This window comes from Myxocyprinus asiaticus, chromosome 19 (assembly GCF_019703515.2).
Source record: "Myxocyprinus asiaticus isolate MX2 ecotype Aquarium Trade chromosome 19, UBuf_Myxa_2, whole genome shotgun sequence".
NCBI lineage: Eukaryota > Metazoa > Chordata > Actinopteri > Cypriniformes > Catostomidae > Myxocyprinus > Myxocyprinus asiaticus.
Window position 1 is genome coordinate 28,341,048 of NC_059362.1, and position 23,298 is coordinate 28,364,345.

General features: G+C 36.5%; 2 protein-coding genes across 5 annotated transcripts; one reads left to right on the top strand and one right to left on the bottom strand.

Annotated features, from left to right (window-relative positions):
* Positions 1 to 1,339: 1,339 nt before the first annotated feature.
* On the top strand, positions 1,340 to 4,398 carry rhov (ras homolog family member V). Its single transcript, XM_051645030.1, has 3 exons — positions 1,340 to 1,649; positions 1,765 to 1,823; positions 2,370 to 4,398. The coding sequence occupies exons 1-3, from the start codon at positions 1,451 to 1,453 to the stop codon at positions 2,814 to 2,816; spliced, it is 705 nt and encodes a 234-aa protein (XP_051500990.1). The 5' UTR covers positions 1,340 to 1,450; the 3' UTR covers positions 2,817 to 4,398.
* A 10,003-nt stretch (positions 4,399 to 14,401) lies between these two features.
* On the bottom strand, positions 14,402 to 22,505 carry pigh (phosphatidylinositol glycan anchor biosynthesis, class H). 4 transcript variants are annotated; one of them, XR_007899880.1, is made up of 8 exons: positions 22,142 to 22,505; positions 21,846 to 22,055; positions 21,638 to 21,721; positions 21,426 to 21,507; positions 21,266 to 21,331; positions 17,172 to 17,241; positions 16,886 to 16,976; positions 14,402 to 14,859 (listed from the first exon to the last, which is right to left on the bottom strand). XR_007899880.1 is itself a non-coding variant. In XM_051725289.1 (5 exons), the coding sequence occupies exons 1-4, from the start codon at positions 22,316 to 22,318 to the stop codon at positions 21,433 to 21,435; spliced, it is 546 nt and encodes a 181-aa protein (XP_051581249.1). In that variant the 5' UTR covers positions 22,319 to 22,504; the 3' UTR covers positions 21,055 to 21,331; positions 21,426 to 21,432. The 4 variants fall into 4 exon arrangements, 1 of the variants encoding a protein (XP_051581249.1); XR_007899879.1 differs by lacking the exon at positions 14,402 to 14,859 and adding an exon at positions 15,975 to 16,354; XR_007899878.1 differs by lacking the exon at positions 14,402 to 14,859 and having other exon boundaries at positions 15,975 to 16,976.
* Positions 22,506 to 23,298: the final 793 nt, after the last annotated feature.

Sequence of the window (23,298 nt, forward strand, 5' to 3'; positions counted from 1 at the left end):
ACGTGTTGTGTTTAAAACAACAACAACAACAAAACAGCAGCTCCACAAATACAACAGAACGATTGTGAGACGCGTTTTAAAAAGCTGAAGTGTGCTGAATTACTAATATACAAAAATACATTAAAATTTTTCCATATGGTCTCTCAAATAATATGAGGTCATAAAAGCTGCATTTAATTATAATTATAAAAGAATTAGCTAAATGTTGTTTTAGATGGAATATACAGTAGCGTGCCACTTTACATTATATGTCCACTTCACAAAAGTGTCAACTACCCATATTCATAACCAAACACATCAGCACTGGGTTACACGAAACAAGTTAAGCTCAAAAGACAGCATTGGAAGCGTAATGTTGAGTACCACAAACAAAATATTTCGACTCGTCCGTCCTTTTCTTTAAAAAAAAAAAAAAAAGAAAGAAAGAAAGAAAGAAAGAAAGAAAAAAATCTCATTTACAGTGAGTCACTTATAATGAAAGTGAATGGGACCTATTTTTGGAGGGTTTAAAGGCAGAACTGTAAAGCTTATTTTTTATAAAAGCACTTACATTAATTCTTCTGTTAAAACTCATGTGTTATTTGAGCTGTAAAGTCGTTTAAATCGTAATTTTTACAGTCATTTAAGGGTTTGTTGACATTACATCGTCAAGTTGAGAAATTAGCAATAACTTTACACAGAAAAGCTTAGTACGCTATTTTATCACACTAAAATCATGTAAACACACATATTGTTTACGTCTTGTGGCTAAACTTTTAAAATAGTGAGTACTTTAATGTTTACCGATTGGCCCCATTCACTTCCATTGTAAGTGTCTCACTGTAACTCTGATTTTTGCCCTTTTTTTCAAGAAAAGGAGGGGCAGGTCGAAATTAATTTTTGTGGTAATCATTATGCCACAAATGCTGTGGATTCAGATTAACTTGTATTGAACGGAATATTCCTTTAACTTGGTTTAAAGAAGGCGGCGCAACTGTAAAAGACGTCCGTCTAGCGCATGTTTACATAGAAAAACAATTGAAAACGTCCCCTTACAATGTATCTTACAGAGTAATTTGTGTTGTTTATGTCTTGTGCTTGTTGTGTTTTCATTCTGCTTTATTCATTATTATTTAATCAAATGTCAACTTAACTTTTTTTTTTTTAAGCCAAAATAAAAAAAGAATGAAAGATTAAATAATCATAAAATATCTTATCTGTGTTCAAACCATGGATTTGTGTTCTTTCCATTCAGGCCCAAGTGATGGTTGTGGGAGTGGCTATGCAAATTCAAGCCTCTTCGTAACGCCCAACTGATACAAAAGGCAGAAGTCCCGTCAAAGAACAGAACGCAGTCAATAGCTGGGAAAGTAATGAGTCACTCATCACTCCCAACAAAGACGCAACCAAATACTGTGGAGTTTAAAAAGTGTTCTTGAAAGAGGTTTCTTCCTGTCTTTAACGTTTGGACATGCCACCTCAAATGGATTACTTTTACCAAGAATCAAGAGTTCCGTCTGTGTGCTTGGAGCAAAACGACGCACTTGACCCTGCGATTAGTTGCATGATGGTTGGGGATGGAGCTGTTGGAAAGACTAGTATGATTGTAAGCTACACAACTAATGGATATCCCACGGATTATAAACAGACAGCTTTTGACGTTTTCTCAGGTAAGCAAATGTTCTTGATGAGGATGTTGGAGTAAATGTAAAAAGGTGATAAATTGGATCTTGATGGATCATAAAGATCTCCGCAATTAACATTTTTCTACTTCTGGTTATTCAGGACAAGTTCAGGTGGATGGGACCCCTGTACGAATTCAGCTGATGGATACTGCTGGACAGGTAGTGTGATCATTTAATCTAAAGTATTTGTTTAATCTTTTTTGGTCAGTTATCTTTTGCTTTTAGAGCAACACATGACTGGAATGTACTTCCAGCTGATTTTAAAGGTCTGACAAGTCATTGTGTTTTCTCTAAAAAATTAAAGGTCTGGTTACTGTCAAAACACAACTGCATACGTGGTATTTAGTGTTAGTAGTATTGTCTTAGGGATTTATTTATTTTTGTTTGAGTTTCATGTTTTTGTAAGATTGGTTATTGATTGGTTTTAATTGTTATGGTAATATTCTGTATTTTGAGTGTAATTTTGTCCTTTGACATCAACCTGCCCAGATAAAAATTAGCCATTGGCTAAATCTGACACATTTTCATAAGTGAGATGTTTGATTAATGTGTATTATTCCTGACAAATAAATGAAAATGAAATCTGTTAATAAATGTATCTGAATTGAGTGTACCCATGGAAATGTAGAAAGTTGGACGCCTTAATCAAATCACATAAGTTGAGAATGGGATAAACGTGACTTAAGTTGTGCTTTGTAATTGCAGGAAGAATTTGATGAATTCAGATCTCTGTCTTACGCACACACGGATGTCTTCCTCCTCTGCTTTAGTGTGGTAAATCCCACATCTTTCCAGAACATAACCAAGAAATGGATCCCTGAGATTCGTGCATGCAACCCATCGTCCCCCATCATTTTAGTTGGAACGCAGTCAGACCTTCAGTTGGACGTTAATGTTCTCATAGACTTGGACAGGTACAATGTCAAACCTGTGGTCAGCTCAAGAGCACGGAGCCTTGCCGAGAAGATCAGGGCTGTCGAGTACGTGGAGTGCTCAGCCCTGACCCAGAAGAACCTAAAGGAGGCCTTCGATGCTGCCATATTTGCAGCTATTAAGTACAAGGCCAGGAAGGCCAAAAAATTGAGACTGTCGGACAGACGGACCAAAGCTTTTTCCAAGTGTAGCTGGAAGAAGTTCTTCTGCTTCATCTGACCCTACAGGTCAAAATGTGAACTGTTTATATGATTAATTAATTTATTTTGGACAATGCTTTTACCGCAGTTCTTATGGTCATTGAGCTTGATTTTATGGGTGGAGTCATTTGCTCTGTGGGGAACTTCCCAGGAACAGAGTCACTTAAGAGGTGCTGTGTTGCAACCCTTTGGATTAAAGGAATAGTTCACTCAAAAATGAAAATTCTTTCAATTACTCATGAGAGTGTCATTCCAAACCTGTATGACTTTTTTCTTCTGGAACCCAAAAGGAAAATTTCAGCAGAATTTATTTTCTCAATCACCATTCACAAATCTTTCCATACAATGAAAGTGAATGGTGACCGAGGCTAACATTTTACCTAACATCTCATGTGTTCCACAAAAGAAAGAAAGTAATATAGGTTTGGAACAACATTATGAGTAAATGATGACTTCCCTGAACCATCCCTTAAAGTGCATTTTTATCGCACAGTCTGTATGCAATACATGTTGTATGATTTATAGACACATTATGAACTCAAAGCAAAGTTTAGGAAATGTTTGAAAGAACTTCTCTTAAATTAATTATTGTTCAGAAAGAGCACCCACCATATGTAAATTATATGAATTTGCATGAGATGGATAGCTGCCCATTCAAAGCTTTATAGAGCTCATGTGGAGATGTCTCTGATGGTAGTGGGGACAAGACTGGGTATCAGTCTTATCTCTTTTGTGTTGGGTGCTACTTTGTCAGACAGGCTCTTTCATATGCAACAGTCAAAACAAAAGCTGATGTGTAAGTTGTCTTCTTAAGTGCTTGCAACCATATAAATCCAATATCACGCTTAAAATGTTTCAGCTTGTCTATCTGATAAGTCTTAGCAGGGCAAATTGACAAATTGACATAAAATAAGATTATTAGGTTTGTGTGAAAATGATTTCCTGCATCAGGGGAACAATTGTTAGGCCTGTTCTTGATTTTCAAAGACGATTTCTGTGTCCTGTCTTGTTCAAATATATTGGTAAAGCAGTGAGTGGGCATACACAGATAAAATTATTGACACCCAGCTCATTTTGTGGAGCCATAGTTAGTTATGTGTTAATCATTTTTTATTTTTAGGAAAATTCATTGATCTATTACTGACAGTGTACTTATCATAAAGTAAGCAGTGCTGTCTTTGTTATAAATATGCTTCTTGTGGAAGATATCTTTTTTTAAATGCTGTTAAACAGTTTTAACTGTTCTGTTTTGATGCCTCAGGCAAGAAGGATGTATCGATCATTTTATCTGTTTGTCGTTTCTTTTTGTTTTGCCTACAATGATCAAATTGAAGCAGCACTTTCAACCGCTTCTCCTACAGTGTTTCTTTGCATTACCAAAAATGAAATTTAAATGGCAAAAATACTTAAAATACATTTCCAGTGCTGTTTTCACAATACAACTATCCTCTTTTTAAAGTGTTATGTGAAAGTTGATATTTACATAATTTTATAATGTTCTTCTTTAAATATCAAATACATAAACAACATGTTGACAAACATCAACTTTTAATTACTTGTTTTTTTCAACACTGACATTACTCTAAATAAATTAATACTGAAATAAAGTCTTCTGTTTATCTTTAAATACACTGATTTATAAGGATTTAAAAATTATTTCCAGAGCATCTAATTTATTTTTGGTAATTGTTTATGTAGAAGTTGGAATAACTATGTTATTTCGATGTGTAATTAAAAGTCTGTGGTTATGGGACAAATATTGCTTAGGATATGATATGTGTTACTAAATTATATACACAGTGAGCAGTGGTAGAAATCTGAATACACTTCTTCAAACAGCATGAGTGCTTCATGTAAACGGCTTTGTAAATATCTTCAGATGGTGTAAATGAAACACTCAAGGAAGTGCCAAGTACTAAAAGAATATGAATACATTGTGAACTCACACTTCTCTGCTCTCATGCTATGAAAGTCCCTTCAAGACATTGAATGTGGGAGACGATGTTACTCACATATTAAATATTACAGTGTAAACAGAAGACTAGAAGCTTGCTGCTATTGTTTGCATTGTTTAAACTTTTCAGAGAAATTCTGATGCTAGTTCTACTGTTTACTTTTAAATTCAGAGATCACAAAACACTAAAACACCATGTAAACTGTCTGCCAGGATCAGTATGTTTAAGTGGGTTTAGAAGTCCATTCTTAATAATTCTTAATAATAAAACTTGTTTATATACTGGCAGCTGTGGTTGCCAGTAAAAAATGTGGTGGCCATGTTTCAGGCTTTACGGGATGTCATTTTGATGGCCATATATTTTACGGTTCACTTCCATTTATATTATTAAATGATATAAACTTAATGGACCCTTTTCTCATATCTGGGTTGAAGAGGGGAAACAGACGCATAGAAGGGTAAACTTGAACGCCGGTGAATGGGAGACCAGCAAATTGAATTTTTGCTCACTCCTTTGCTCCAACAGCAAAAGAAAAAATCAACGTTTACGCTTTCACAGCTTTGCAAAAGAAGATAAAAATATAGATAGCTGGATAACAGCTGTAAGAAGAGAGAAATAGGACAAATTTTCTGTCACTCCCTGTGTTAGAAGCCTCATTGCAGCTGTGGCAACTGATTTTTTTAAACGTATTCCAGGGTAATATAATACACTAAATATTTGTACAATTGGAAATATAAAATTTTTGTATACATTTGTATTGTTAAAGAAGGCGGAAACGCGTCATAACAGGTCTGTGAAAAGGGTGTAGATACTCAAGGATGTAGATCTGGCTTGAATATTGGAGGGGGGGGGGGGGGGTGTTGCAGCGTGAAGCATCAACATGTTTCCATTGATCATGGTATAAATATTGGGGATTGGTGGGTTGGGGGGGGGGGGGGGGTGTTGTACTTGCTTGTTTTGATTATTCCCCATGGAATCTATGCTCCTGCATATGCTAACCTTCTGGAACCATAAAAATCTGCTTTTTTACATGTTAATTACCATAGTATAACTACAAAAGGCCACATGATGACTTAAAGTTCATCGAGAGTGACCCTTATAGGAGCAATGAACCATCCAAATGTAGAGACAGTGCACGGTGTCACTCACACAAACACACAAAAAAAAACATCAGGGTAACACATGACACTAAAATAATGCAAAAAACATGAACTAAACTATATAAAATATAAAACAGAACACCCCAATGTACATAACTAATATTTAAAATAAAAAGAAACATAACAATTTCCATAAAATATAATGAAATGTGATGGATCACGCAGGGACTTCTAGGACAATCCCGATTTGTGTTTTTTCACCATAATTTTAACAATAGTTTGCTGTAAAATGAGAATAAAATGTATTCTCTTGTTAAACATATTGTAAATTTTTACCATTAATTATACAGTAAAACTATATTTTTTACCACAAAAAATAACAATATTTTACAGTAAAATTACATGTATTGTCTTGTTAAATATACAGTAGATGATCAAATAGTATAAATAAAATAAAGCTAACTACCTGTTAACCAATTAAAGTTTTTTTACTGTAGCATTTTTGCATTCTTTTACCGTTAAAATTTCCGGCATTATTATTTTACAGTGTAGCCATGTTCATATGTTACAGTCATGGTAATATAATAGAAGGCTATTTTTAAAATTTGAGACAAAGTTTCTGGTCTGCCCAAAAAAAATGAATCACCTCCAATGTGTATGGGGTTACTCTCATCCTCCATGAAGATCACAGTATATCCTGTCCAAGTGAGTTGCACAACTTGTGACTAATTTCTTATGTTGCACTGAAGTAAATTCAAGTTAATTATGATGACAGGTTGCCCTGCTCCTAACAACATGAAAGATCAAATGACCCATATGAGCTAATGCTTGTTTGAGCAGAGTATGAATGAATGGCACCAAACAATACAGCACTTTCCTCTCTATTCTATGAGAAAAAAAAAAAAAGAAGGTAAATAGTACATGAGACATGGCATTTTCGAGGAAGTTTTAATTCCTCTAAGGAAATCATTCTTTAACACCTCATGAAATTAAATTTTATGTTTTGTGGCTTTTAGTCCATGTCTGTTAGCTTTGAGGCCATATATATGCCATTGTACTCCTAAACATTGACAAAATTTGCGTTTGACAGGGGAATCCCTCCCCCCAATATCAACTACTTCTGACTAGCCATAGCAAGTAGCAAATCATGTTCATGGCTATGATATAAACAAAAGGCTATTAGCTAGTTAAAATAAAGTGATGATCCCTTGATATGTCCCGCCCCAACTTCCTGTTTCAATAGGAAGTCAACATAGAAAAGAAAACAGCGATCAACAAGCCAGTTCATGGGAAATTCAAAAGAGTTAATTTCTTCCTGCCACAAAACACTTCTAAGTAAGTAAAAGTCCAATATGCTGAGAAATACAAAGAAACAACAAGATTATTATTATTATTATTTTTATTTTTAATTACATTAAATAATTTAAAGGAATAGTTCTCCCAAAAAGGATAATTCTCCCATCTTGTTTTCACCTTTATGTCATCTCAAACTTGTATGAAATTTTTCTTCCACAGAACAGAAACAAAGATATTTTGATGAAGATATGAGGTGTTTTTGTCCATACAATGTAAGTAAATGGTGACCAAATTTTCAAGCTACTTGAAGCACATAAAGGCAGCATAAAGGTAATCCATAAAACTCCAGTGGTTTAATCAGTGTCTTCTCAGACGATCCAATCAATTTTGGGTGAGAACAGACTAAAATATAACTCCTTTTTCAATCTTGACATCAGCAGACTCCTTGACAATCACGATTTTAAGCTTGATTACACTTCCTAGCGTCATCTAGCACTCTGCACATGCGTCAAGCACTAGGAATTGTAATAGGGCTTGAAATCATGATTGTGCCTAGAGACTGCAATGGGAAGGTGTGCAGTAAACATTTTGGCCTGTTCTCACCCAAAATGGAATAGATCGCTTCAGAAGACATGGATTAAACCACTGGATCCTTTTTATTTTATATCCTTTTTGGAGCTTGAAAATTTGGTCACCATTCACTTGCATTGTATGGACAAGCAGACATCATATCTTAATTAAAATATTTTTGTTTGTGTTCTGCAGAAGCAAGAAAGTCAAACGAGTTTGAGACGACATAAAGGTAAGTAAATGATAAGAGAATTATCATTTTTGGGTGGACTATTCCTTGAACTAATCTACTATACTTGTAAATACAACAGTGTTCATACACACCCACATTTCCTTAAGGATGCATTTGTGCTTATGAGTCTACCACTTTCCACATGTTGAGCAACAGAGGTCAGGCCTGACAGGTTTAGGTTCCCATGAATAGTGAAGTGTTCATCTCACTTTGTGGTTAAGGAACGGTTACTCACCCCTTTGTTAGGTTTCTTGCCCGCCCCCTTTCCCAAGGCTCAGACTAAACTGACTAGTGCCTTCTCTGGCATGGCGCCAGTTTCAAACTGTGAGTTTCACTCATGTCACATTTACCTACAGGCCACCTGAGAGGAGACAGGTACATACACTCACAGGCCTGGCCTGTTCTCAGTCACATAAAACCACTGGTCACTGGTTACTATAAGGTTGCATAGACATATGTAACATTTTTTAATGTTTTTATGAATAATGATAGAATTTTATATTTTTGGGTGAACTATTCCTTTAAATGTGTTTTTTCCCTTGTTCATTTAGAACTTAATTTGCTTCATTGGTTTTACAAATGGACTTACTTATAAATTAATGTTTTGATGTTTTAATGAAGAAGTTAAAAGTGACTTTTTCCATTCATATTAAAGCTAAATCTTAAATCTTCCTGGTTAGTCAGCAAATATTGTTGTGGAAACAATGCAGGTCCCTAGAGCAAGGGGAAAGTTTTAATAAGGAAAATAAATGTAGTGATAACCAACAGCTTGAGGGCTTCTACTTGAACCCCCGAGATGTTCAGCTATTGTCTGCAGAACTGCCTGTAGGCAATAACGTGACACACTCTCACACTCGCTGTCATGTTTAATTAATTCATCCCCAGTTTCGGGTGTGTGGCTTATAAGCTGTTATGGTTTCAGTTCTCACAGATCTACTGGAAGACAGTACCCTATAAAGTCTATTACCTGTGAATTGACAAATAACTGGTGAGTTGTCATGTGACCCTGTGAACACTGATTGCCTGATAACACGTACATAATAGATTGCCTCATAAGAGAATGACAGTTCATCAGTGGAGTGTGCAAGTGAATAATCTGCAATTGTAAGTGTCTTTTAAACACATGATTGTTTCTCTTCAAAGAAATAATGCCACCCTGACTCTTGATCCTGAAGTTGGAACCTTTTCACAGGGCTGATATGAGTTGACAATGACTTCAAAGATTCAATTTAAGCTTTGATATGACTGTTGTCTCTTCATGACGTGATTGACCTGTTCAGTGTGTTGGTATCATATTGGCCATTGAACTAAATCATTGACTTTGTTTGTATGCCATTGACATACTGTTCTTGTCCATGTTATGGTTTGACCTTTTGAATCCCATTGAGCAACAAAATGCTGACTAATAAAAGATCTTGGTCAACACAAATACAAAGATGTTATCTTGTCTCATGGCACAGTGTTACGCACTGAGCTTTCACTTTGCTGTTTTATTTTTGTTTTCCAACTGTTCTTTCAAAATGTATCTCAATGTAAATTAAGCTCTGTTCCAAAACTTGGTGAGTTGCTTACATAGGCAGCATTTTAAGGCATCATAGGGCAGCACACTCTCAACACGAACACTGTTCTCAAAGGTAGGAAGGATCCAAGAAGGAGGAGAATGTAGATTATAAATATACTTATAATGCATTCAATACTGAAAATAATTTATAAAAATAGTTATATCTCAATCTCAGTTCAAATTGTACACAATTTGTGTGTCTATTGAAATCAACTGTGTGCACCTCGTGTGAGTAGCACTATTTAGATGTGTTCAAATGACGCACAATACACTCTTCACTTACACTATACACTATCCACTCGGCCATCTGGAGTGTACATTTTGTGTAGTATCATCTCTAATGGAACACTAACTTTTATAACTACACAAAAGTATTTGCATTTTTTTTAGCTGATGGAATTGCTGTTTCAAATGCATGGGATGCTAGCTTTAGCATGTAAGCCAACCTCAGTCGAACACTTATATTCTCAAATAATGTATGTATTCACGCAGCGTTGGGTCATGGTACAGCATTAAACTCCCATTTGCAAGGTGCTGTATTCACAGAGGTTTTGCTCGTTGCCGCATTCACCATTAATTACAATTATTTCGTCAGGTTAGCATCGCGGCTGAGAGCACAAAGTGTCCAACATCCCAAACCCCCATCATTTCGGTTGAACAAGTAGCGTACCTTACTCGGGTACTCATAGTTGGCTACTCTTCTTTTTGTTGCATTTTCAATGTAAACACACTACTCACAATACTTACGCTACAAAATGGCGTAGAATAGTGCAGAAGTGTACAATTTGGGACACAGCTTTTGTTTGATGGAGGAAGTTTCCTCCTATGTAGAGTATTCCAAATCAGGCACTTATATTTTAGAAGACATTTGCCTATGTAGGCATTAGACTGTAGGCAGCTCAGTAGGTTTAATGTTAAGTAAATACTCACAATACAATAACTTTATTGTAATATTGATATACCTCCCTAAAGATACATTAGTTAATTATGATAGGTCCATCAAGGTGTCTGAGAATCAGGAGGTGGTGCCTTTCTCACACTTTGCGTGTAGGGGTGGGGGCGCAGGCACACAAGACAACTTTGGCTGAGTGGCGCAACTGCAAGTAAGGACAAGATGATAACAGCAACCAACAGAATACCACACTTTTCAACCACCTGAACCAGTACCGACATAATGACATCAGAACATGGAGGATCTAGTCGCAAAAGCATGAATTTGTACGAGCTTGCAGAAACTTGTTGAATGAAAAGATAATTGGCTGTACACCCCCATTCCTCAATCATCATTCCACATAAGCTAACTTTTCAAACACAAAGCAAACTGCCCTCAAGTTATTATGCAGTGGCACATCTGTTGGATGGTATCTCCGGTTATCTCTCTCTTAATATTATTAAAATAGTAGATAACACTACAATAAGGTTGTATTTGTTAATGCATTGTATTCGTTAAGCTATCATGAACCAACAATGAACAATACTTTTACAGCATTTATTAATCTTGGTTAATGTTAATTTTAACATACACTACTACATTTTTAAAATTAAAAGTTTTACATGTTAACATTAGTTAATGCACTATCAATATATATTTTTTAATTAACATTAACCAAGATAAATAAATGCCATTAAAATTTGTGTTCATTGTTAGTTTATGATACCTAATGGATTCACTATTGTTAACAAATAGAGCCTTGTTGTAAAGTGTTACAGTGTTACTGTTACTGATTAAGGGCATTTATTGAATATCCATGCAATCTTGTGTAACAGTATGGGTAAATCTAATAAGTAAGCAAACAGTTTTCTGACATTGATTTCTGACACATCAAGTCAGATGAAGTCATAGGTTCTTTGACACTGAGCTAAGAACAGTAAGGAACTCCAGTAAAAGCTGCACAATCCTTTGTTAGAATGAAACGGGACATTCCAGACCTCTGTATTTTCATTAGCCTGCTAGCTACCAACATGGTGCTACTGTTAGAATGTATGAAGGATCGGCATGTGGGTCAGTTGTATATTTTTAGTTCTAATGACATGTACCAAAAATTTTAACATAACTGGTTGTTGCTTACTCAATCAGAAAGAATGGGACCAGTCAGACATTTTTCAAAAGGGCTTTGCATACTTTTCATTGTTAAAATGATGGAAAAATGTACACTGAAGTGGGTTATTGGAAAGTACCAATATACCAAAAAAATAATAAATAAATAAATTGCAAAGAGATGAAATCAGTGTTCCTTCAACATTAAAGGGAAAAATAAGTTATTTGTTATTTTTATTTTCTAAAATAACTAACATCTAATGGAGTTTTTCATTTCTTGCTACAGTAGCCTTTGGCTTGCTCACTGTAGGCCTAAAGGAACAATTTTAAGGCATAACTTTCAATCACGTTTTTCAATAAAACTGCTCAATGAGGAATTTAAGACATTTAAAACATTAGACATTGCAGCATGATTTTCTGTAAAGCTGCTTTTAAACCATGTGTGTTGTGAAAATCACTATACAAATAATAATAAAAAGCAAATCCAAAGCAAATTAAAGTGCATTCATTTTATATATTTAGGCAGTACTGTATAAGTTTTCCATGGGAATCAAACCCATGACCTTGGTGTTGCGACCACTATGCTTTACCAGTTTTAGCTACAGAGCACTTAAATTCATGGCAGATTCATTAGCTATTGTAACTTTCAATTCTTGATGTTATTTGCTACAGTATATGGATGCCATATAAGACTGGGAGCACAGCATTATCCACAAAGTGACTAATTTTTATTTTAACCAAGCTACTGTTTATGGCTCTTCAAGTGATTATAAAGTGAATCCAGACCATATGTCACTGATAATGGAAGACCGATGATTACAAACGTCACCTGAGGAAGGCTGCACGAGACTTGAGGTTTGTTAACAAAGCAAACACTCACCTGACCGGTTTTACAAGCTTAAAAGCAAGAGCCGGTTTGACTGGAAGAGCATCCACTCCATCTGTCCAGCCTGTCAAATCAGCTCACTGCTGATGATGTAATGTGAGCAGAGTGATGGGTTAACACATCACATCCGCTTCCATGGACTTAAGACAATGATATCTATAGATGATTAATGGCTCATGCGTAAACGTTAATCTTAGTTTAATCCTTGAGGAAACTTACTGCAATTGTCAGAATTTTGTCAAGACTTTAGCTGAAATCTACAAAGTTTTGAGCAGCTTATAATGGCAGTGGCTTTAAAAAAGTGTTTGGACACCTAGCCCACACTTGGAAATATATTAATGTCTTTGCATTATTTGGCAAAATATAAAACCAAGTGGCATTTATTTTAAAGAAATATAGTTAAACACTTTTAAAATAAAAATATTTTGTTTGTTTGGTTTCAAATTATTTAACAAAAACTATTTGGACACTTTCTGGTTAGTGATTCATGTCCATATTTAATGTAACAAACTACATCTGTGGTTACTTTGCTAGGACACCTGTGTAAACTTGAAGGGAACTGACTCATACGGCCACTACAATTACACTGAGAGCAGTTGGTTAAAAGTCATTGAAACAATGACTCAGAAAAGTTAAGTTAGCTTTGAGAGAAGGTCTAGCATCATAAGTTTGCAGATGCCACTTGGTTTGACATTTGAAATGCAATGACATTCATACATTTTTAAGTGTCCAAATACATTTTGGGGCAACTGTATAAAAGTGGCTTTCAAAAAACTAGGTACTGTAAATGTCATACTGTGGGATTTTTATATTTTTGCTAGTGATTTGCATTTCATGTTTGACGTTGCCGATTTTTCACACCTGAAGGTCCCCTTGAGGATCAATATATTTATCCATTTATCTAGAATCATCACTATATTGAAGCATGAAGCAGACAGTATACTTAAAAACAGACTTTGAGTGTGTCTTAGCCGATTGTATGTTTCCCTATTAAATTTGGCCTAATAATACTTTCCAGACAGTTTATTTACAGTACTCACTCATACTAGGTGTGGATTTGAAAGAAAATTATGTCAATACAATATGTTATTCCTATTTGATTAGAATGAGTTGTCAGTGTTATCTATCTGCCTGATTGCTATCTGACCTAATATCACAATTTTACAAAAATAGTTGGCCATTCCTTCTGCCCTGTGCCAGGACACTTGCCAGTAGCAGCTTGGGAAATTAAATTAAGATGATGGGTGAATGTTCATATAGAGGCAGATGGAAACCACACTGTTTCTAAGTCTAAAAACCCAACAACCCCAGAGGGTGGGGAGAAAGAGAGAGCTTGTGTACCTGACTGTGCAGAGCTTAAAAAAACAGACATTGTTTTATAATAGGCTCCAGATGACATGCTAGAAACTTTAACAAATCAGTTGGTAAATTGGTGGGACACATTCCCTTGGGTAAGTTTATGTGACAAAGGATGCATAGCCACAACACCTGTTCCATGTTTCTGCACATTTATCGAGAGACGCCAGGAGATTTGTTAGCTAGTGAGTTTAGAGCCAAAATTGAAAGAAAACTTGAGGCTGGAGGGTCGGCGCTAAAGGCTTTCTGGATTAAGTTCCAGTAACAGTTTTGTTATTCAGAGAGGTATGGGGGATGGACAGCATCCGAAAAGCACAGCAGTGAGTCTTTAAAAGATTGTTTCCAACAGCTCAGCAGCTGGATAATTTTTTTTTTTTAGAAAGGACACTCAAAGGAATAGTTCACCCAAAACTGAAAATTTGCTAATAATTTACTCACCCTTAGGCCAAGATGTATATGACTTTCTTTCTTCATCAGAACAGGATTTAAGATTTTTAGGAAAGTATCCCAGGTTTTTAGTTTCATCCAATGCAAGTGAATGGACACCAATTTTTGACGGTCCAAAAAGCATATTTAGGCAGCTAAAGACTTGAAGGAATCATTGGAACTGGTTAACATCTCTGTTCATGAGTCTACTATACAGAAAACATTAAACATCCATGGTGTCCATGGCAGGACACCACGAAGAAAGACGCTGCTTTCCACCAAAAACATTGCTGGATGCCTGAAATTTGCTAAAGACCACCTTGACACTCCACAACGCAACTGTAAAAATGTTTTTGGACTGATGAAACTAAGGTTGAATTGTTTGGGAAGAACACGCAGCACTATGTGTGGTGTAAAAAGTGCACCGCATACCAACATGAAAACATCATCCCAGTGGTTAAGTATGGTGGAGGGAGCGTCATGATTTGGGCTGCTTTGCTGCTTCGGGGCCTGGACTGCTTGCCATCATCGGGGGAAAAATGAATTCCCAAGTTTATCAAGATATCCAACAGGATAATGTCAGAGTGGCTGTCCGCCAGCAGAAGCTCAGTAGAAGTTGGGTGATGCAACAGGACAATGACCCTAAACAATGAAATAAATCCACAACAGAATGGCTTCAAAAAAGGTAAATCCACCTTTTGGAGTGGCCCATTCAGAGCCCAGACCTTAACCCAATTGAGATGCTGTGGAATGACTTCAAGAGAGCCATCACACCACACATCCTAAGAATAAGGCTGAGCTCAAGCAGTTCTGTAAGGTAGAATGGTCAAAAATTCCCTTCTGGACATTTTGCAGCTCTAATCCGCAGCTACCGGAAACGCATGGTTGAGGTTATTGCTGCAAAAGGAGGATCGACCAGTCATTAAATACAATGGTTCACTTACTTTTTCCAGAGCACTGTGAATGTTTAACAGAATGTGTTCAATGAAGACATGAAAGATTATAATTTGTTTGTGTGTTGTTAGCTTAAGCACATTATGTTTGTCTATACTTGTGACATTGATGAAAATATGCACCAGTTAATGCAGAAAACCAGCTAATTCCAAAGGGTTCACATACTTTTTCTTGCTACTGTATCTATCTATGCTGCAATGCAATTTAAGGAGGGTTTATGTTGCTTTCCGGTAAGTTTAACTAAGTTTGTCCTGCACTCGAGTTAGCAATTGCATGCAAAAGATGACGACTAATGACAACAAGATTGCAGCTGGAGAAGTGAGTAGCTCTAGGAGTCCATATTCTTTCACCAGGGTGTTTTTGTGTTGCCTCATGGCCTGTGAATGTTACACCTTAGCACACATTAAATACCCATGGGGAAGCAAAGTAGTGCTGTGAGAAAAGGCAGGGGAAACTCCCATCACAGTGGGGATCTAGCACCATTCCCACACAACTGTGTTTCCCTCCAAAAACAGCCCATCCTTTAGGCAATCAGATGTAGCCGTTAAATTTGGGGTGTGAGTGAGGGGGCTTTGTTTAAATTTTTACTTAAACTAATGTACATTAAAACTGACTCAACAACCTGAGGAGTGACAATGATACAAATATTATGCTTCTAAAAGCCAAAACCACAAGACACTCAAGAAAGCTTCCTCCCGCTTATGATGAAAATGCTATGTTACAACATTTATCATTTTAAAGCATTTAAGTTTGTGTTCCAAGGACAAAAAACACTGCAAGCATAAAAACTCACGTGCCTCCAGTGTTTATTTATACAGAAAGACATAAACAGTGTTTTTCGCCATTTAATTGTGTCAGAAAGACGAAGTATAAACACATCAATCCAAGCAGTACACCCATCTTATTGTTATAGTCAAGTAGTGAGTTTAATTCATTGGATGAGTGCTGATGGTGAAAAGCATGTTTATGTATTCTTCTGAGTGTCTGGAGGTTGTAGGACAGTCACTCCCACACTGACACCCCCCGAGCTGAGTTCCTGGGTGGTTCACACCTCCAGGAGGGATGATTATCCTGTCAGGAGCATCTTTACAGCAATCTAACAGAATAATTTCAGACCCTTCAGTCGTTTTCACAGCCTCCACGGGAATGGTCATAGCAAATGGTCAGAGGGAGTGGAGCAAAGCTACATGGGAAACAAAATTTGAATAACAACAAGGCCTCTGAACTCTAACCTCTTGTATCTATTTGTGCCCATGCGTTAAGCATAAGTCAGTGAAGTGGTTCTCAACTGGTTTTACTTCAGCACCCAGATTTTAAATTGGACATCAAGTGTCCACAACAATGTACCAAAATTGTTTATCATACAAAAGAAATAAAAAATTCCCCTATAGGTGCTGTAAGCGATTTTTACATGGAAAGGTATGCAAAAAATTTTCCTACTCCCTGAAAGAAATTAATTAAATAAGTGTCCCGAGATATCTCACCGGTCTCTGTGACAGTTCTTGACTCTGTAAACGGTAAACAAAAATGTGTCCATGGTCCACGGACACTTTTCACCTGTCAATCATTTTGCACGTTTTCATAGTAGGCTACTGTAGTTGCAGTGAATTATTGAGGCATAATGCATTTTTATGCCATGTTGTTCATAACAGTTATCAGTTGAGGGCGATGTTTTGCAGCTGTTGTTTTTAACAACCAAAGCTCATTCTAGTACCTTTGGAGTGCCTGGTTTTGGAAAGAGGGGGCATGGCTAATCCAATGGCTCAGTCTCATGGAAGTAGAATGTCTGAGATCAGTTACAGCACCTTTAAAATCAAACATTGACATTTATTTATATTAATAATGTGAATATAATGTAAAAACAAACAAAAAACATTAAAAAGATAATTACAGAAGACAACAATTTAATGAACAAAACACATTTTGGTCATCCCATGTTTATCCTCATTGCAAGTGAACCCATTGTTATTATGCAGTTGGTTGCATTTATTTTACCTCACCTTGTGTAGTTTTGTTCATGGTTTTTGAGGATGAGGGCATGTCACTCAGAATTCCCATGTTGGCTAGATTCTATAAAGCAATAAATGAGTTTGCTTTAAAAATCTGTTGAGTTTGATAGGAGACAGCCTTTGGCATCAAGAATAAAAGATATGGGAAGTGTTTACTCTGCCCTTTTAAAAGTTGATAAGCCTATTTAATTTGCTATTGTAACTATCCACAATTTGATTAGTTATATTTTATTGTTTGTATAAAGCATTGTTTTTTCCCTGCTGTCCACAACCCTATCAGAACAGACCTGTGACCCATTTTTGGGTCACAACCCACAAGTTGAGAATCAGTGAGTGAGAGGTACATCTGTGTTGGTTCTAAATCATTGTTGATAATTGCTTTCAGAAGTGAAGGCGAGCGAGGATTTCACTGTGTGTAAACACAAAGCAACATGAGCACAAATCAACATGGGCGGTTTCTCTTTCCTTTTTCTAAACTGGTAAACTTGAATGACAACTCTAACCCTCGTGTATGCAACAGTCGGCAAGTTCCTATAAGGAACTAGTAGACCATTTAAATAAAACAGTGGTGTTTTGGAAAACAATACCTAAGAACTTGTAAAGGTTGATGGCATCATAAGTAAAGACAAATACAGGAAGAGAAAGACTAGTTTTAATTTTCACGAGTTTGAGGAAGGAAGAATTAGAATCCTAATTATCCATGTAATAGAATTTCACAACAGCTGCTCTCCAGAAATAATATAAAACTGATATTGTGAAGAAGCTTCATCTGCCTGACCTCCACAATGCATTTACTCTGTACAGACAACCACAAAGTTTACATTTGCATGTCATAAATCTTAATAATAATTATTATTCGAAAAATAAATGTGCAAGAACACCAGCTAATCTAACCCAAAATAACAATTCAAATAACATTTCTTCAGCCAAACAGTTTAGAAGCTTTTTGGGGGAATGTGGGCATTCCGAATTCTGCAATAAGATTTCAGATAAACTCACACCACCCAGTTACAGTTAGATGAGCCTGTATGCCAACTCTCAGACATTAACTGCTTTAGATGAAAACACTTCCTGACAAAAGCAGAAACATAATTAAATGCTGACCCACCAAAAAGCAAATGAGATGGATTAGCCTAATCCCTCAAGTGACCCACAACAATGGTGACCAAATGACATCTTTCAAAGCTGAAGAATACAGTTTCTATACTGTTTTATTTTCTTTTACCAAGTAAATGTCACACAATATGAGTAGTTGTTATTGTGATTTTATTCATAACAGTTTTATGTTCCTCCATTTGCACTTTGAATACTCACTATAAAGATTCTTGAACATAAAAAAGTATTAAAATTACTTATTAAAATGTCAAATGGTTAAATAAGCACCAAATTAGAAATTATACCATCATTAATAATTGTAATAAACTAATTCCCCAACGTTTTTGTTCCAGTTCCATAAATTGGCACACATGTCCCTCTAGTGGTTATTTAAGGTCCAGGATGAAAAACAAATAAACCAGTGGTAGCTGATTTTTAAAATCAGAGTATATAGATTGTGACATATTAATATATAAAAATATTCACATTTACTTAAGCTTGTAAATAACAAGTAGGAGTGTATTAAAGGGATAGTTCACCCAAAAATGAAAATTCTCTCATCATTTACTCACCCTCATGCCATCCCAGATGTACAGGTGCATCTCAATAAATTAGTATGTCGTGGAAAAGTTCATTTATTTCAGTAATTCAACTCAAATTGTGAAACTCGTGTATTAAATAAATTCAGTGCACACAGACTGAAGTAGTTTAAGTCTTTGGTTCTTTTAATTGTGATGATTTTGGCTCACATTTAACAAAAACCCACCAATTCGCTATCTCAAAAAATTAGAATACATCATAAGACCAATAAAAAAAAACATTTTTAGTGAATTGTTGGCCTTCTGGAAAGTATGTTCATTTACTGTATATGTACTCAATACTTGGTAGGGGCTCCTTTTGCTTTAATTACTGCCTCAATTCGGCGTGGCATGGAGGTGATCAGTTTGTGGCACTGCTGAGGTGCTATGGAAGCCCAGGTTTCTTTGACAGTGGCCTTCAGCTCATCTGCATTTTTTGGTCTCTTGTTTCTCATTTTCCTCTTGACAATACCCCATAGATTCTCTATGGGGTTCAGGTCTGGTGAGTTTGCTGGCCAGTCAAGCACACCAACACCATGGTCATTTAACCAACTTTTGGTGCTTTTGGCAGTGTGGGCAGGTGCCAAATCCTGCTGGAAAATGAAATCAGCATCTTTAAAAAGCTGGTCAGCAGAAGGAAGCATGAAGTGCTCCAAAATTTCTTGGTAAACGGGTGCAGTGACTTTGGTTTTCAAAAAACACAATGGACCAACACCAGCAGATGACATTGCACCCCAAATCATCACAGACTGTGGAAACTTAACACTGGACTTCAAGCAACTTGGGCTATGAGCTTCTCCACCCTTCCTCCAGACTCTAGGACCTTGGTTTCCAAATGAAATACAAAACTTGCTCTCATCTGAAAAGAGGACTTTGGACCACTGGGCAACAGTCCAGTTCTTCTTCTCCTTAGCCCAGGTAAGACGCCTCTGACGTTGTCTGTGGTTCAGGAGTGGCTTAACAAGAGGAATACGACAACTGTAGCCAAATTCCTTGACACGTCTGTGTGTGGTGGCTCTTGATGCCTTGACCCCAGCCTCAGTCCATTCCTTGTGAAGTTCACCCAAATTCTTGAATCGATTTTGCTTGACAATCATAAGGCTGCGGTTCTCTTGGTTGGTTGTGCATCTTTTTCTTCCACACTTTTTCCTTCCACTCAACTTTCTGTTAACATGCTTGGATACAGCACTCTGTGAACAGCCAGCTTCTTTGGCAATGAATGTTTGTGGCTTACCCTCCTTGTGAAGGGTGTCAATGATTGTCTTCTGGACAACTGTCAGATCAGCAGTCTTCCCCATGATTGTGTAGCCTAGTGAACCAAACTGAGAGACCATTTTGAAGGCTCAGGAAACCTTTGCAGGTGTTTTGGGTTGATTAGCTGATTGGCATGTCACCATATTCTAATTTTTGGAGATAGTGAATTGGTGGGTTTTTGTTAAATGTGAGCCAAAATCATCACAATTAAAAGAACCAAAGACTTAAACTACTTCAGTCTGTGTGCATTGAATTTATTTAATACACAAGTTTCACAATTTGAGTTGAATTACTGAAATAAATGAACTTTTCCATGACATTCTAATTTATTGAGATGCACCTGTATATGATTTTCTGTCTTCTGCTGAACACACAGAATTTTAGAAAAATAGTTCAGATCTGTAGGTACATAAAAAGTGAATGGCGACCAGAGCTTTGAAGCTTCAAAAATCACAAAGGCAGCATAAAAGTAATCCAAGTGGCTCCAGTGGTTCAATTTATATCATCAGAAGCAAAATGATAGGTGTGGGTGAGAAACAGATCAATATTTAAGTCCTTTTTTACTATAAATTCTCCTCCCTGTCCAGTAGGTGGTGATATGCACGAAGAATGTGAATCACCAAAAACAAGAGAAGAAGAATGTGGAAGAGAAAGTGAAGATTTATATTAAAAAAAAGGACTTAACTATTGATCCGTTTCTCACCCACACCATCATATCACTTCTGAAGATACAGATTTAACCACTGGAGTCATCGTATGGGTTACTTTTATGCTGTCTACATGTCCTTTTGGAGCTTCAAAATGTTGATACCCATTCACTTGCATTGTATGGACCTACAGAGCTGAAAGATTCTTCTTAAAATCTTTGTTTGTGTTTAGCAGAAGAAAGAAAGTCATACACATCTGGGATGGCATTAGGGTGAGTAAATGATGAGAGAATTTTCATTTTTGGGTGAACTATTCCTTTAATGTTTATGGTTTAAAATTGGAATTGGGGGAGGGGGGAGAGACAATAAGAGCACAAGGAATACTAAATAACTGATCAATAAACAATGTTTTTAAATAAGGAAGGGTCTACTGTAGCAGCTTATTTTGTGGGCACAAAATGTACCTAACAAACTCTTAAATTTGCAGTGTAGATGGCAATACAAAACTCACAACAATATGCTTGTTGTTTATTTGGAAGGTTTCCTCAAAATCTGTATGCTGTTTCAAAGGAACACTCTGTAGGTTAAAAGAAAAATAGAGCCATAAATCACAAAATTGTGTAATAAATATATATATATATATTAGTATTTGGAATAACGTTATGTTTTACCTCTGTGTCATCTGGTCTGTGCAAGAATCTCTTGACAACTTCTGTACACTTGAATTAGACAATTCAGCCGAGGCTTTGAACTCTGCCGGAAAAATGCAAGATGTTAATTTAAAGAGATGTGTGGCTGACATGCCACAGATTCCAAAAGTCTTGCGTTTTCTTGTTGTCGAAATGGAACAACAGCAATCAGGTGAAATCAGACACATGCCTACCTGGAAAAGAGGCACAATGCTGGTCACAGTGTCAGGCTCTGCTGGGTCCTTAATCAGAATGCAGAGATAGTATACGATGCTGTGCTGAGATTCAAAAATAGAAGAGGGTGATCAGCAGACTGTGAACATTTTCTTATTTCTAGATCACAATATCGAACATCATTCATTAGAATCAAGAACTGTGACAGCAAACTGTTCCGATGTTTACCATATAAACAGCCTCGTTTATGACGATGTCTTTTAGCTTGCTAATTTCAATAAAAGTCGTGCTTTCTCGTCCAGATGCGTAAGATGAAGACAGCTGGACACCAAGAGAGCCGACGATGAGAAGAGTCTCGTGGTCCACCTTCACGAAGTGAATGTGATACATCATCCCAAATAGCGTGACAATGATGGCACTCGACAGGACAGCCGTGTTCTATACATTCATACATTGAATTAGATATTAACAGTGTGATAACCTCATATCAGTATTAGATCAAACAATTGAAAACATATCCTTACCTCCGTGAAGAAAAATATAGCGTAAGCAAATAACCATGTAACGCAGGTGTACACCATAACCTTGCGTAAAGACATCTTCGGGGAATTAACAGTGAATTCTCTGCAGAAAGCAGAGTGATTTTGGCAATCTAAAGAAATCGAGTTCCCATTTATGTCTGTGAACTCTTCCTCGGCCATGTTGTTGATCACTGTGCCAGCTATTTCGTCATCAAAACAATGATGTCACTACAGTAAGGACTTCAAATGCGCTTAATATCTGTGTTTGTATGATCGTGGAGCAAATGAATCGAATTTTGCGTTTCGAAGTGGTAAAATATGACTGATGTATAATTATCAAGTGACATTCATGGCAGTGACCTCGGTTGCTTAAATAGAAATAGAAAGCTGTAGAATGGCAGTTAGGTTGAAACAGGGTTGTCTGCTGCAACGGCCTGGATGATGTTTTTTAAATTGGTCTGTTACGATGACGCCATGTATTTTTATTTGATTTCTATATATATTATATTATTAACTGTACGCTATATTTAACTTTTTAGTTGAATACGAATTAATTTAGACCACTTCTGAAGCGAAAGCAAATTAACGCGTAGTCACGCGGTACATGTTACCTTTCTCTGCGTTGGCAGCGATGGACCAATCACGATGATAAGATGACTCATCAGTGATGATATGCTAGAACATTTTATTTAATCATTTTCTAGCTTTTGCAGAGATGGGAGTCCATTTGCATCTCAGATACCAATCTTTAGAAACGAATACATTTGTAAAAAGCTAATTGTTCGTGTACATATATCCCCAGAAAGACAAAAAACTTATCGAAATTTGAATGCTGCCCAATGGAGGATTCGACTCGTCCGGCCGGTCAACGCCCTCTGGAGAAAGAAAGCGTTATTTTTTTTATGGGCCACAGTTATCAGCCGACAGCATTTGCCAGAACCCTTCTACTTAGTTAGCCTACAAGCTCATCATAAAATAGCACAAGGCATTCTATTGGCGGTACACTGGCGAGGAGACAAGAGGCCGTTTTTTGAATAGATATCTATAGAGGAGATGCGTCAGTATGCTGAATAAACTGCTTTTGTGAGGAAACAGCTCATCACTTAATGAATTGACCGCCTGTCCGCTAATATTAAACATGTTTTAAACTAAAAAATATA